The sequence below is a fragment of the Xyrauchen texanus genome, chromosome 25, assembly GCF_025860055.1.
Source record: "Xyrauchen texanus isolate HMW12.3.18 chromosome 25, RBS_HiC_50CHRs, whole genome shotgun sequence".
NCBI classification, from domain to species: domain Eukaryota; kingdom Metazoa; phylum Chordata; class Actinopteri; order Cypriniformes; family Catostomidae; genus Xyrauchen; species Xyrauchen texanus.
This window is the reverse complement of record NC_068300.1, coordinates 8188588-8204732: the sequence shown is the minus strand read 5'-3', so window position 1 is coordinate 8204732 and position 16145 is coordinate 8188588. Positions and strand designations below refer to the sequence as shown.

The 16145-nt window shown below is 40.1% G+C and overlaps 1 protein-coding gene across 1 annotated transcript in view; it reads right to left on the bottom strand.

Annotated features, from left to right (window-relative positions):
• Positions 1 to 16145, bottom strand: part of LOC127619204 (terminal uridylyltransferase 4-like) — a 44918-nt gene that overhangs the window by 7848 nt on the left and 20925 nt on the right. The window contains exons 9-25 of the mRNA XM_052092012.1: positions 15735 to 15861; positions 15513 to 15632; positions 13140 to 13325; positions 12889 to 13063; positions 12122 to 12648; positions 11775 to 11925; positions 11530 to 11616; positions 8997 to 9100; positions 8370 to 8427; positions 8164 to 8267; positions 6177 to 6266; positions 5877 to 5990; positions 4915 to 4992; positions 2604 to 2781; positions 2113 to 2160; positions 594 to 676; positions 279 to 394 (exon numbers count right to left, since the gene is read on the bottom strand). Of these exons, the coding sequence (XP_051947972.1) occupies positions 279 to 394; positions 594 to 676; positions 2113 to 2160; positions 2604 to 2781; positions 4915 to 4992; positions 5877 to 5990; positions 6177 to 6266; positions 8164 to 8267; positions 8370 to 8427; positions 8997 to 9100; positions 11530 to 11616; positions 11775 to 11925; positions 12122 to 12648; positions 12889 to 13063; positions 13140 to 13325; positions 15513 to 15632; positions 15735 to 15861 (2346 nt within the window). The remainder of the gene's footprint in view (positions 1 to 278; positions 395 to 593; positions 677 to 2112; positions 2161 to 2603; positions 2782 to 4914; positions 4993 to 5876; positions 5991 to 6176; positions 6267 to 8163; positions 8268 to 8369; positions 8428 to 8996; positions 9101 to 11529; positions 11617 to 11774; positions 11926 to 12121; positions 12649 to 12888; positions 13064 to 13139; positions 13326 to 15512; positions 15633 to 15734; positions 15862 to 16145) is intronic.

Genomic DNA, 16145 nt, shown 5'->3' with positions numbered 1-16145 from the left:
CAACTGTAAACAGACTACAGTTATGTTATTGAACAATATTACTTTGCAGAAGAATTGTTCGTTGTTTATTATAAATACAATTGAATAAATTGAAGATTAGTTTCTTAAGTCATATCTCTGTTGACATTGTTTTTAAAAAAGCAAGACTCCATTCAAGTCTCTGTGTTACAGTGATTTTACCTTTATTTTTGGTTATTTGTATAGTAAAATCTCTTTAACCATCTGCCTCTTATGGCTCAGTGTTTTAATTTATCTATATATTATAAACAAACACTGACCTGCGCCTCTTTGGGCAATCCTTCATATAGTGACCAATCTTCCCACAGATCCGACAACAGCGGTCATTAGGAGCCAACTCACCATCTGTCAACACCTTTGAGTCAAAAAAATATTCCTGAGAGAGAGAGAGAGAGAGAGAGAGAGAGAGAGAGAGAGCGCATGCATTATACTCTGTGTTTGAATGTGTAGAGGAAAAGGGTTGTAGGTCACAAGCCTCAGCTGAGATGATAAATGAAGGTCAATAACACTCAAGCGCTTTTACTGAAGTGCAGCTTTAATGCATTTAGCTGTAAATGATTGTGTTTGTGACTCACTGCCTCTGTTCCAGGCTGAGGGTAGAACGGGGTGCCGAACAGCTTCCTGCCATTGATAAAGGCCTTCATGATGAAGTTAGTCACTGTATAGAGAACAGATCAGACAAGTCAGGCACAAAGATGTACTTGAATCAATGACGTGCCAGTTATTCTTTTGGTCCAAGCCTATTCATTAATGAAACATTAAAAACGCAATTCATCACGAAGATGACTTGAATACGTTTTTGTGATGGACATGCTTTTCATTTCTGAACCAAAATTAGATTTTTTTCTTTATTCTTTGTAAGACTAGGAATAGTTCACCCAAAAATGAATATTCTCTCATGATTTATTTGCCTTTAAGACACCCAGCAGAACCGAAGTGAACATTTTTATAAGCACATTTCAGCTCTTTTGTCTATTTAATGCAATTAAACAAGTGCCATCAGACTTGTGGCTGTTTGACATTCCAAAAGGCATATTTAGGCATCATAAAAGTAATCCACACGAAGCAAACCGATAGGTTGGTGTAAGAAACAAATCGATAATTAAAAAGTTTTTAACTTAAAATCTTTAATGCTGTTCGAAGTGACCAAACTCTCGCATTACGTCGTTCCGCTTTTGTTTACGAAGCGCGTGTTTCCGACTTCTCGTATGAACACGCCATTGTGCTTCCGTCACTCATGCGCCGACTGCTGGCAGGAAGTTATTTTGTTAAAGTTAATAAAGTTTTAATTATTTATTTTGGGGGCACCCGGGTAGCTCAGCGAGTATTGATGCTTACTACCACCCCTGGAGTCATGAGTTTGACTCCAGCCAGGTCTCCTAAGCAACCAAATCGGACCGGTTGCTAGGGAGGGATGTGGTTCTTGCTCTCAGTGAGGTACATGGTGAGTTGTGCGTGGATGCCACGGAGACTAGCATGGGCCTCCACTACGTGCTATGTCTCCACGGTAACATGCTAAACAAGCCACGTGATAAGACGCGCGGATTGACGGCCTCAGAAGCGGAGGCAGCTGAGATTCGTCCTCCGTCACCTGGATTGAGGCAAGTCACTATGCCAAAACGAGGACTTACAACACATTGGGAATTCCAAATTGGGGAGAAAAAAAATCTATTTATTACACAAACCAATCGATTTGCTTCTGAAGACATAAACTGATCAACTGGAGTCATGTGGATTACTTTTATGCTGCCTAAGTATGCCTTTTGGACCATCAAACAGCCAGCAGTCTGATGGCACCCATTCACTTGCACTGTATGGACAAACAGAGCTGAAATGTGCTTATAAAAATCTTTACTATAGTTCTGCTGAAGCACTTCAATTTCCTTAAATGCCAATGTGCATTTTCTTTTTATTGTTGGTGGTAACACAATTTGACATTTTCAGAGATTAAATTAAACACAATGATTAAATTTCCAACAACTAGATTAATAACGATTTTGTTTTCATTATCTTGAATATGTGTATTTGTCAGTGGCCCATTTTCAATAATTGCTGTTTAAAGTGAAAAACACTGTAAGATGGTTTTCTGCTTACTTTTGCGAGAGACGCCAGCACCGAGGTTATGGTTCAAGTCAAAGGGATCTGTCATTGGAAAAACAAAACAAACAAAAAAGTAATTTAAAGCCAGAATATATTTTTTGTCTACATTTATTGAAACATGTCATCCTAAACAAGCAAAAATGCAACACATTTTTAATGTAAATTAAATTTCTTGTCCTCAATGAAAGCAAAATTACAGTTTTCAACAATTCCGTTGAGCTCCCAGAGTTTTCATTTATGCTGTACAATTTTTGTTTCAAACTTTTTAAATTTTTGCTGACACAAACCTCTTGCGAGGAGGTGCCTAATAGGGGTAGGTTTTCATTGGCTAGTGAGTTTGGCGGTGAAAGCGTGATGATCTTAAAGGAGGCAGTACACCTCCAATGAGATTTCACTGTGGATGGAGCTACCCATCATGAAACCAAGCAACAAAACACCTTGTTGTCAATTTACTAAATTGTGCACAGATTGACAACAGTTCCAACCTTCGATTGCGATGCATTTGGAGGTCCACTGCTTCTCGAATGTGGTGAGGCGCTTGTGTTGTCGGATGGAGATGACATGCTCTTTAAAATCAAACTCTTCTGTGTAAAAACGCAGCAGGCCGAGCCACAGCTCTCCAACTGTCTCCTTATTCTGATGGAGCTCTGGAAGACGCCTCCACTATACAAACACATAGAAAAAAATAAACATGCAGCATGTACTTGAAACTGCATTGAGCATCATCATTTGTCATGCAATGACCTTTCCGGTCACTTAAACAATTGTCACCTTTAGACAATTAGCTTCTGATAGGAGGTGTACTGAATTGGAGGTGTACCTGTGGATGTATTTTAAGGTCTACCTTCAAACTCAGTGACTCTTTGCTTGACATCATGGGAAAAATCAAATTAAATCAGTCCTCCACAAGTCTGGTTCATCCTTGGGAGCAATTTCCAAATGCCAGAAGGTACCACGTTCATCTGTACAAGCAATAGTATGCAAGTATAAACACCATGGGACCACACAGCCTTCATAATGCTCAGGAAGGAGACACTTTCTGTCTGCTAGAGATAAACGTAGTTTGGTGCGAAAAGTGCAAATCAATCCCAGAACAACAGCAAAGGACCTTGTGAAGATGCTGGAGGAAACAAGTATCTATATCCACAGTAAAACGAGTCCCATTTCAAAATAACCTGAAAGGCTGCTCAGCAAGGAAGAAGCCAATTCTCCAAAACTGCCATAAAAAAACTCAGACTCCAGTTTGCAAGTGCACATGGGGACAAAGATCTTACTTTTTGGAGAAATGTCCTCTGGTCTGATGAAACAAAAATGGAACTTTTTGGCCATAATGACCATCGTTTCTGTTTGGAGGAAAAAGGGTGAGACTTGCAAGCCGAAGAACACCAAATTGTCAAATTGTCTATAGTGGTCGTGTGGAGTGGTGGTGGCGTAGTGGGCTAAAGCACATAACTGGTAATCAGAAGGTTGCTGGTTCGATCCCCACAGCCACCGCCATTGTGTCCTTGAGCAAGGCCCTTAACTACAGGTTGTTCCAGGGGAATTGTCCCTGTAATAAGGGCACTGTAAGATTAGCATCTGCCAAATGCATAAATGTAAAGCTCAGCGGTTAAGGCTCTGGGTTACTGACCAGAAGGTTGGGGGTTCAAGCCCCAGCACTGCCAAGATGCCACTGTTGGGCCCTTGAGCAAGGCCCTTGACAGGGGCGCTGTATCATGGCTGACCCTGCGCTCTCAATCTTAATCTCAATCTTAATCTTAAAGTTGAATCTTCAATGGAGTGTGTGAATGACTGTGGCTACTCTCCCTAGAAGTGGCTGTCCAGCCAAGATTACTCAAAGGGCACACCACAGAATGCTCAATGAGGTAAAAAAAGCCCTAGAGTGTCAGCTTTAGACTTGAAGGAATCATTAGAACTGGTTAATATCTCTGTTGATGAGTCTACTATACAGAAAACATTAAACAGGCATGGATGGTATCCATATCAGGAAACCATAAAGGAATGCTTTCTAACAAAAATATTGCTGCATGCCTTAAGTTTGCCAAAGACCACCTTAACACTCCACAACGCTACAAGGAAAATGTTTTGTGGACTGATGAAACTAAGGTAGAATTGTTTGGGAAGAACATGCAGCACTACATATGGCATAATAAGGGCCCCACATATCGACATGAAAACAGTGAAATACGGTGGAGGGAACATCAGATTTTGGCTGTTTTGCTGCTTCAAGGCCTTGGACTGCATGACATCAGAAGGAAAAATTTATTCCCAAGTTTATCAAGGTATCCTACATGATAATGTCAGGGTGGCTGTGCGCCAGCTGAAGTAGAAGTTGGGTGATGCAGCAGGACAATTAACCTAAACATTGAAGTAAATCCACTACAGAATGGCAAAAAAAAAAGTGGCCCAGTAAGAAGCCCAGACCTTAACCTAATAAAGATGCTGTGAAATGACCTCAAGAGAGCCGTTCACATCAGACATTCTAAGAATATGGCTGAGCTGAAGCAGTTCAGTAAGGAAGAATGGTCCAAAATTCCTTTTAAATGCCATGCAGGTCTAATCCGCGCATACCGGAAATGCTACTTTTTCTTGCCACTATACATATAGTAGTTTTAAAGGTACAGAACCAAAAACAAAGTCCAAGCTGGAAAATGTAACTAAATTAAGATTGTTTTTTGGTGTAATAAACCGTGACAAGGACTACAAATGGACTTTAGGACATAGATATTGGCCCCTTTAATGTTTTTAAAGGCACAATTAAACCTGCTTAACACAGAACCATTCTATAACACTCACCATCTCATCAAGATCATTAAAAAAGAAAGCATTCCAGCCATCCACCATCCTCCGAGGAACAGTGCTGCCATCAAATATCTGCAGAACAACAAAAAGGACACTTATAAGCTGAACCCAATCATTCTGTCTTGTCTGTACAACCATAAAGATCAGCCTGAGCAGCACACTTTTATTCTGAAGCTTTAAAGGGATAATAAATGAACATTCTCTCATCATTTGCTCACCCTCATGCCATCACAGAATGTGAATGACTTTCTTTCATCTGCAGAACACATATGATTTTTAGAAGAATATCTCAGTTCTGTAGGTCCATACAATGCAACTGCATGGTGACCAAAACTTTAAAGCTCTTAAAAGCACATGAAGTCAGCATTAGAGTAATCCATAAGAGTTCAGTGGTTTAATTAATGTTTAAAGCGATTTAATCGGTTTTGGGTGAGATCTGACCAAAATATAACTCTAATTTTAATATAACATTTAATTGAACATTTGCCATTGCAGACTCTAGGCACAATCATTATTTCAAGTTTGATTAAACTTCCAAATGCTTGACGTTTGCAGAGCGCTAAATGGCGCTTTAGGATGTATAATTGAGCTTGAAATCATGATCACCAAGGGAACTGCTGATGTCAAGATTTATTGTGAAAAAAAAGTGTTATATTTTGGTCAGTTCTCACCTGAAACCGATAAGATCACTTCAAAAGACATAGATTAAACCACTGGAGTCATATGAATTACTTTAATGTGCTTTTTGGAGCTTCACAAGTTTTCAATTTGCATGCATTGTATGGACCAACAGAGTTGAGATATCCTTCTAAAAATCTTAATTTGTGTACAGCAGAAGAATGAAAGTCATATACATCTGGGATGGCATAAAGGTGAGTAAATTATCTGAGAATTTACATTTTTGGGTGAACTATCCCTTTAAAAATATATCAGTGCAGATATGTATATGTGTGTACCTCCTGTAATACAGGGATGACAGGTGGTTGTCTCTGTTGCAGGAAATACAGCACCATGAGGATGTAAGCATAAGAGGAGAGACTTCCTCTGGAGGCGTCGCCAATGTCACAGCGCTTTAAAACACATTTTATTTATTTTAAAAAAAATTTGCCTTTGCAAAATGACTGACGGATAAAATGTTATGCTATAAATACAGGGGCCTTTGGCACTAATATACATTTCTAGCTTTTATGCTGCTGTCTGCATTCTGAAACACTTAACCAGAAAATTAAGATTAATAAAGCAATATCTGGTCTTACCTTTGCAAATACTTTCATAGTGTAGCCCAGATACTGCACACGAGGGTCTATAGCAGCATATGTGGCCAACATCCGGGTGTTGTGTTGGGCCTGACAAACAAAATAAATATATAAACGTCATAAATATATGAGTAACTGCCGCATTACATCTATTTTATTAACTGTTTTTGAACATCGGCAAAATTTCAGATTAAACTTTATATACGATGCATTCCAAAAATATTCAGACTTCTTCATTTTTATCATATTTTGTTGTTTCAGCCTTATGCTAAAATACTTTAAAAAATAAATAAATAAATTCACATCAATCTACACTTCATATCCCATAATGACAAAGCAAAGAACAGATTTTTCATAACTTTACAAATTTATTAAAAAGAAAAAACTGAAATACTGACATTAGTATACAGACTCTGTACTTATTTGAAGCACTTTTGGCAGCGATTAAAGCCTCAAGGCTTTTTGGGTATGATGCCACAAGCTTTGCACATCTGGATTTGGGGATTTTCTGCCTTTCTTCTCTGCAGATCCTCTCAAGCGCTGTCAGGTTGGATGGGGACCATCAATGGACAGCCACAATCAGGTCTCTTAGAGATGTTCGATTGGGTTGAAGTCCGGGCTCTGGCTGGGCCACTCATAGACATTCACAGAGTTGACTGAAAGCCACTCTTGCGTTGTCTAGGCTGTGTCATTGTCTGTGCTTAGGGTCATTGTCCTTTTGGAAGGTGAACCTTTGGCCCAGTCTGAGGTCCTGAGTGCTCTGGACCAGGTTTTCATTAAGATATCTCTGAATTTGGCTGTGTTCAGCTTTCCTTCTACCCTGACCAGTCCCCAATCCCAGCTGCTGAAAAACATCCCCACAGCATGCTGCTACCATTAACATTTATGCATTTGGCAGATGCTTTTATCCAAAGCGACTTACAGTGCCCTTATTACAGGGACAATCCCCCCAGAGCAACCTGGAGTTAAGTGCCTTGCTCAAGGACACAATGGTGGTGGCTGTGGGGATCGAACCAACAACATTCTGCTTAACAGTTCAGTGCTTTAGCCCACTACGCCACCACCACTCCGCCACTACCACCACCATGCTTCACCAGTGGGATGGTATTGCGCAGGTGATGAACGGTGCCTGGTTTCCTCCAGACATGATGCTTGAAATTGAGGCCAACCAGTTCAATATTCGTTTTATCAGACCAGAGAATCTTGTTTCTCACAGTCTGAGAGTCCTTTAGGTGCTTTATTTTGTGTCTTGCACTGAGGAGACGCTTCCGTCTGTCCACTCTGCCATAAAGCCCAGATCGGTGGAGTGTTGCAGTGATGGTTTTCCTTCTGCAAGTTTCTCCCATCTCCACACATGATCTCTGGAGCTCAACCAAAGTGACCATCGGGTTCTTGGTCACCTCTCTTACCAAGGCCTTTCTCCCCCCGATTGCTCAGTTTGGCCAGGCAGCCAGCTCTAAGAAGAGTCCTGGACGTTCCAGACTTATTCCATTTAAGAATTATGAGGACACTGATCTCTCGGGAACCTTCAATGCAGCCTTCGCCAGATCTGTGTCTCGACACAATCCTGTCTCTGAGCTCTGCAGGCCCTGCTCTTGCTCTGATATGCATTTTCAGCTGTGAGACCTTATATAGACAGGTGTGTGCCTTTCATGTCAATTGAATTTACCACAGGTGGACTCCAATCAATGTGTAGAGATATCTCAAAGGTGATCCAGAGAAATAGAGTGTAGAAAAAAATAATAATTCAAAGCATTTTAGCATAAGGTTGCAACGTAACAAAATGTGTGTGTGTGGTGGATGAAGGGATCCGAATACTTTCTGAAGCTTTAAATGAACACCATTTAACAGATTTTCACAGTTTTTACTTAGCCTTTATAATTAGCAAATGCAGTTTAAAACAGTTTCACAGGGAGTAAATTATGCCACACTGCAGGACGGCAACTTTTCAAAAGTTATCTACCCATAGTGAACGACCAAGACTGACCAGTGTGTTGTAGAGACTGATGTCTCCCTCCAGTCCGCTCTGCCTGTGTTCAAACTTCACTATAGGCACTTTAGCAGTTGTTATAGGCAAGATATTCCTTAGACCTGTTCCATAAAGCATTACAGATATAAAGCGATCGGTCAGTGCTCAAAAATCAATTGATCCTAACTGCAATTTAAAAAACACACAAAAAAACACATACGTACCTGTGTGTTTCTTCAGCACCTTGGCTAAACCCTCTATGATTTCCTTACAGTTCAGATTCTGTTAGAAAAACAAGACCGCAAGAATTAATCACCATTAATCATAATGAAGCAACGATTTAGAAGTTTCGGCCATTAAAGGAATATTTCAGCTTCAAAAAACGTTCAGCTCGATCCACAGCATTTGCTGCATAATGTTTACCACATAAAGCACTTTGTATCATCCCTCCTTTTATGAAAAGAAAAAAAATCGAGGTTACAGTGAGGCACTTACAATGGAAGTGAATGGGGTCTTAGGCACTAAAATTAGGCATCAAAACATTATACATTTACAGTATAGAAACTTTAGCACAGTATATGTCTTTTAAGTTATTTTGGAAACTTGGCATAAAATAAAATTGGTCTAACATTTGCTTCCAATATTGGCCTAATCATACCAAGATGATTATTTAATCAATGCTTTTAAAAAATGCTTATTACGATCAGCCTTAATATTATATTACTATAGTATATTATTACACCCAAATAAAAACACTAAATATTCCTTAAATGTGAAAAAAGATGAGCAAAACAAACAAGACGAAGCTTAAACAGCGACAACAGAGTTAAAATGGCCCCCGTCAGAAGTACCTCTGCTGTCTCATGACCCTCCAGTGTCATACAGATGTCCAGGTCACTGTCACGAAACCCAAAACCGTTCTTAGAAGAGCCAAACAGACAGAGTTGAGCCTTATCTGAAGAGAGAAAGAGAGAGAGAGAGAAAAGAATCAAGAACTCCATCAAACTAAAATTGGTTTTATTTGTCTGGCCCCAAAAAAAAAAAGTTGCGTACGTAATATATATTTGGACCGCCTTTAGATTTGATTATGGCACACATTCATCATGGCACTGTTTCGACAACCTCATGCAACATCAAAACATTTATTTCCATCCAGAGTTGCATTAATTAATGGCTGAGATCTTGTGTTAATAAACCACTCCGTAAACTCTTCTCTAGCACATCCCAAAGACTTTCAATGGGGTTAAGGTCACGACTCTGTGGTGGCCAATTCATGTGTGAAAATGATTCATCATGCTCCCTGAACCACTCTTTCACTATTTGAGCCCGATGAATCTTGGCATTGTCGTCCTGGAATATGCCCGTGCCGTCAGGGAAGAAATAATCCATTGATGGGATAATCTGGTCATTCAGTACATTCAGGTAGTCAGCTGACTTCATTTTATATACTGCATAACGTTGCTGTGCCTCGACCTGACCAATGGAAGCAACCCCAGATCATAACACCACTTCCAGAGGCTTGTACAGTGGGCACTATCCATGACGTTTCCCTTCTTACCCTGATGCGCCCATCGCTTTGGGATAGGGTAAATCTGGGCTCATCAGACCACATTACCTTTCTTTATGCTCTCTAGCAACTTGAAGTTGTTTTTTCTGATTAGATGTGGCCACATAGCTTTTTAGTCTCAATCCTGTAAATTCTCGTCACATTTTGCATGTAGAAACGCTCTTACTTTCACTATTAAACATTGCCGTGAGTTCTACAGTCAATTTTTTACGATGTGACATCAATCGTTTTATTGATCTCCAATCACGATCATTCAAGATTTATTTTCGACTACATTTCTTCCACGAACGGTTCAGCACTACCCTTCCAGGTTTTAATAATGCATTGGACAGTTCTTAATACAATTCCAATGATTTCAGCAATCCCCTTAATTGTTTTCTTTGCTTGATGCTGGCCAATAATTTGCCATACGTCTTTCGACATGGTTGTTTAATAAATGAGAAGCTGGGGGACTGGGTAGCTCAGTGGTAAAGATGCTGGCTACCACCCCTGTATTCAAGCATTTGAATCCCAGGGTGTGCTGAGTGACTCCATCCAGGTCTCCTAAGCAACCAAATTGGCCCAGTTGCTAGGGAGGGTAGATTCAAATGGGGTAACCTCCTCATGATCGCTATAATGTGGTTCGCTCTCGGTGGGGCTCTTCTTCATGAATTCTTCATGCTTTAGAGACTTATTCATTTTCAGTGAAAGGATATTACATTGCGTGTAGCGTATTTCTTAAGGAAACAGTGTATTCACAATGCAAGTTACGCAACGCAAATTACGCATATTCTGAATAACGTGTCATTTAGTTCAAATTCACCGTACAGATGTAAGTTGTTATTTTACAAATATGTTGTGGATATAGGCTACTATAGTGATTAAAATCCTGTATAAAAACATGCGTTTGAATGTGGTATTTACCCTGATTTGAAGCAGTTCATTTTGCTTGTGTTAAATCCCCAATTATTAATGGGTTAGATGAATGTAAATCTAAAATCTTCTATATACATATTTTACTGATGTTTCTTCTCTATGTTCTTGTCTTCTTTTGGGGGGGGCTGTGGCTCAGGTGGTAGTGCGGGTCTGCCGCTAATTGCAGGGTTGGCGGTTTGATTACTGGCCCACATGACTCCACATGCCGAAGTGTCCTTGGTTAAGACACTGAATCCCAAGTTGCTCCCAATAGAAGGCTAGCACCTTGCATGGCAGCTCTGCCGCCATTGGTGTGTGAGTGTAAAGCACTTTGGTAACCTCTAAGGTTAAAAAAGGCGCTATATAAGACCGTTTACTGTTTGTTTTTTTCCCTCCTTTTCATATCTTGCACTGTTAATATCTTGCAGTATAATTTTTATCTTGATATATTTTCATCAATAGTATGGCTTTAATAAAATCATTTCATTATTGTAATTTTTTGTCTCGTCTTTCAATATTGTTGACGAAATCCAAAAAAGGTTATCTTCGAACGTTTTCGTCAGTTATTTTGTTGATGAGATTAACACTGGTTAAATTTAAGTCACAATCAAAATCTTGGTTTATATTTTCATGGGAGTTTGGTGGGAACCTTCGCAGATGGGGAGTGGCTACTCTCCGCAATCAACACACAACTTACCACACGCCCCATTGAGAGCGAGAACCACTAATCGTGACCAAGAGGAGGTTAGCCCATGCGACTCTACCCTTCCTAGCAACCGGGTCAATGTGGTTTCTTAGGAGACCTGACTGGAGTCACTCAGCACAACCTGGAGTCAAACTCGTGACTCCAGGGGTGGTAGTCAGCGTCAATACCATTACTTAACACTAATAGTTTTGGTGTGGTTGTATGTATGTGTACACACCATTGTACTCTTTTCTAATGAAGCGCTCCAAACTGGCTAAAATCTGTTCCCTCTTCTGCTGCTCTCCAAGAGATGGCGACAGCTCACCTACAAACAAAAAAACATTGCATTTTAATTAGAAGTTAGCAGGGCCTTACACAAATAAATGACCATATGATGCTTTGGGAAAATAGTTGAAAAAAAAGGTAGATTTAATGACTGGAATGGTGACTATGGAGCATGGTAAATTACTGTTTGACACGTACGGTAACAGAGCACGCAGAGGCCATCAAGGATATCTCTGAAGTGTTCAGTCATGGCAGGCAGAGGTTTCAGCTCGATCTTTTTGAAGTCTTCAGGACATTCATCTTTAAGGTGACCATCTCGCTTGCAGATACTGCACACTACCGTTGGAGGCTGCAAAGCAATACAACCACCAGAAACGTCACTTTAGGATCATAGCACAAAATAAGTATCCAAATATCCATTATAGTATCATGCCGCACACGGAGCGCAACTCACAAGGTGCATAAGACAGCATAAGCATCGGAGTAATTTCTAAATTTATTCAAAAGTTGTCATGAATAATTCATTCATATAAATTATTCATTACCTTTCCTCCAGTGAAGATCATCCTGTCAAAGATATAGTGCGTGTCCTCTGGAGCGATACTCTCCTGCTCCATCTCAAGTTCTTCATAAGAATCCTCGTCTTCCTCACTGTCCATCAGCAGGCCGTTCAATGAGGAGGGGGACGTGGCAATGGACGACAAATCATCCAGCATTACAGTCACTAGAAGTTCTGTGAAACCTCTTCTCAGGCTCTTCTCTTTATCACATGTCTCTTTATCTTCTTCATCATCATCATCATCACTACTCTCTCCATCCTCCTCGTCGCCATTCTTCTCCATGTTCTTGCGCTCCTGGCTGTTGAATTTGGCAGTGTCGTGGCAAGCATGCGATCGAATTCTGGCGACGTGTCTGGGCTTCTTTCTCGGTAATCTGCGGCTGCTGTTCACTGCGTTTCTGCTCTGAGGACAGGCAAAGTACTTGTACGTCATACGGAAACGTTCCTGTATGTACTCAAACACCATCTGACTGTTCAGACTGCGAGCCACATTCCTCTTCAATGCAAATGGGTCTGGAACATTCAAAACACACATAATATTTATTTACACTTATTTCTCACCAAACCTATATGCTTTCAGCAGACTTGGAATATGACACATGACTATTGTGTGTCCTTTTTGGGGTTTTTTACTTTTTGAAAGAAAGCCATGCTGGCTTAGAACAAAATGAGGGTAAATCATTTGACAGAATATTCATTTTGGGGGAAAACAATACTTTAAAAACTCCAGTTCTGTCCTCTATCGCTCCTCACCCTCAATGGCAAGTCTGCGTCGAGGCCAGTTCTTGAGTTCTCGCGGCAGCAGTTCTTTCAGGCGGATGCTGATGATGTGTTCTTCAAGGGCAAACTCTAGTGTGTAGAACCGCAAGAGTTCCAACCACAGCTGACCTAGAGGCGCACTCTCCGGCTCTTCCAATGTCAAACGAGCCTACGAACACATTCAAGGTAAGAAAAAACCTTTGGACTTTCCCCCAAGATTCTTTCCTGTTGGACATAACAGTCACCTTGCCCATTGCATGTTCGTCCTTCTTTTCTCTCTTCTCAGTGGGGTTTTTGGGTTCAGGTTTGGCTTTGCCCTCTCCTCGCCCCTCACCTGGAGGAGCTGGTCTGTGCTCCCACCCCACAAACAGACTCGACTCCAACCCAGTCAGATGATACTCATCCACACGCTTCACCTCAAAGCCCTCGATCTACCACATACACAACCATCAAAAATCATCAACTTTGCATCACATATTTATGAAATAGACTAATTAAGCTCATTTAAAGACATTTAGCATTCACAACCTCTTTTGCATATTTCCAAGTGAAACAATGTTCAAGAATAGGGCTTGATTTTATCCATCAGAATTTGAAAGGATCGCAAAAAAGTGGGGAATTCTACAGATAAGTCAATCCTACATATATATGAGTGTGATAAATCGTAATGCTGAATATGGCAGCTGTTTGGCTATTGGTTAAAATTTTCCCTGGTGACATCAGCCGAAAAGCAATGTCCTTTCAGATGTAGAGAAAGTCATTAGATTTCTATAGAAGACTACAGTGGCAAGAAAAAGTAAGTAAATCCTTTGGAATTACCTACATTTATGATAATTTTGTCTTAAATATGGTTTTGATCTTCATGTAAATTACAATAATGAACAAACACAATTTAACTAATAACACACAAATTATTGTATTGTTCTTGTATATACTGAATACATCATTCAAACATTCACAGTGTAGGAAGGAAAAGGTATGTGAACCCCTAAACTAATGATGTCAACAAAAGCTAATTAGAGTCAGGAGTTGGCAAACCTGGCATCCAATTAATTAAACTAGATTGGAGGTGTGGGTTAGAGCTGCTTTGACTTATAAAAAGCACCCAAACATTTTGAGTTTGCTATTCACAAGAAGCATCTGCTGATATGGACCATGCCAAGCAAAAAAAAAAAGAGATCTCAGAAAACCTCTGATCAAGAATTGTTGATTTGCATTAAGCTGGAAAGAGTTACAAAGTTATCTAGAAGAGTTTAGATATTCATCTGTCCACAGTTAGACAAATTGTCTATAAATGGAGGTAATTTAGTACTGTGGCTACTCTCCCTAGAAGTGGCCATCCAGCCAAGATGACTCAAAAGGCACATGCAGAATGCTCAATGAGGTAAACAAGAACCCTAGAGTCACAGCTAAGACTTGAAGGAATCATTGTCCTTCAGATGAGATATTAAACCGAGGTCCGAGGTGCTGACTCTCTTTGGTCATTAAAAATCCTAGAGCACTTCTCGTAACCACGGTGTCCTGGCTAAATTCCCCCCATTGGCCCTTCTCAACCATGACCTCCTGATAATACCCATCCACTAATTGGCTCTATAACTCTACTCTCTCCTCTCCACCAATAGCTGGTGTGTGGTGAGTGTACTGGCGCACTATGGCTGCCGTCGCATCATCCAGGTGGATGCTGCACACTGGTGGTGGTTGAGAATAGTCCCCTGTTCACTGTGTAAAGCTCTTTGAGTGTAGTGTCAGAAAAGTGCTATATAAAATTTAACATTCATTCATTGGAACTGGTTAGCATCTCTGTTCATGAGTATACTTTACGGAAAACATTAAACAGGCATAGTGGCTAAGGCAGGACACCATGAAGGAAGCCGCTGCTTTCCAACAAAAACAGTTGCACGCCTTAAGTTTGCCAAAGACCACCTTGAAACTCCACAACGCTGCTGGGAAAATGTTTTGTGGACTGATTTTAATAACTGGATCAACCCATTAAATCACTTAATGAGATGTGTTCAATAAAGACATGATAGATTATTATTGTTGTTTTTGTGTTATTAGCTTAAGCACATTGTGTTTGTCTATACTTGTGACACTGATGAAGATGAGATCACATGTTATGACCAATTAATGCAGAAAAAGGGTTTACATACTTTTTGTATGCCACTGTATAAAGCTGAACATTTTAGTAGCAGTTCGGTACAGCACAATTACAAACTTTGTAATTTCTCTTTGCTTTCATTTTGCGACATGCGACATGTCATCCATTTGCTTTAGCGAAGTAAAAACCGGGGGGAAAAAGCAGTCCTAAAAACTAGAATATCCGATCATCCTCCTTTGCACGCTCCTCTGATGTTCACCTCTCACGCCGTCGTCAGCTGACATATTGGTTACAAACATTGGATCAGCATGGGGCGGCATGGCTTTGCAATAGGTACGGTTCAGCACGAAGGTGGATAAGCAGCTATTGTTATCATATATTGGCTATCGTGATGGATAAAATCAAGTCCTGTCCTACAATATATCCTGTTGAATTATACGTTTCACTTGAAAATTAAATATTTAACTGTGACGCATAACAATTTGAGCCTCATTAAAACTACTAAAACAATCATCATTACCCAGGGTCCTAGATAAACAGGCAGGACAGGTTTTTCCCTCTGTTGCAGGAAGAAGATGACCATCAAAGAGAGAGAGTAAGACGGGATTCCTCCCTCCGCCTGACAGTCAATGTGGCACAGCTACAAATAACACACGTACACTCATCATTAGACCTCAACTACAATGAGAATCAGCTATAAGGAGATAGTTGTGATCTGTGAGGGTGTGCTGGTGATTCATACATTGGCCCAGTAACGGAAGGCGAGCACCAGAGGCACCAGTCTCGGCTCCAGTCTGGCCAAAGCTGCGAGGTGATTGGTGGTGAGGCACGCGACATCATTGCCTGCGCTCACTTTGCAAATTAACCCACTGTAAATAAAAAAAAAAAACATTAGATACAGGGCTGTCAATCGATTAAAGTTTGTATTTAATTACATAAATGTACCGATTACTTTAATTCATCACAATTAATCACATATAATCAATATTTACTGAGAAAGCCGCCAAATAAAGATAATTTATATCTAATAATTAATACAACATTTATAATTATAAATAAAATAATTCAGAAAATTCAAACAGGCTACATTACATCATTTACAGCACATATGTGGCAGGCAGAAAACAAAGAAGAGCAAAGTGTGGCTTAAACT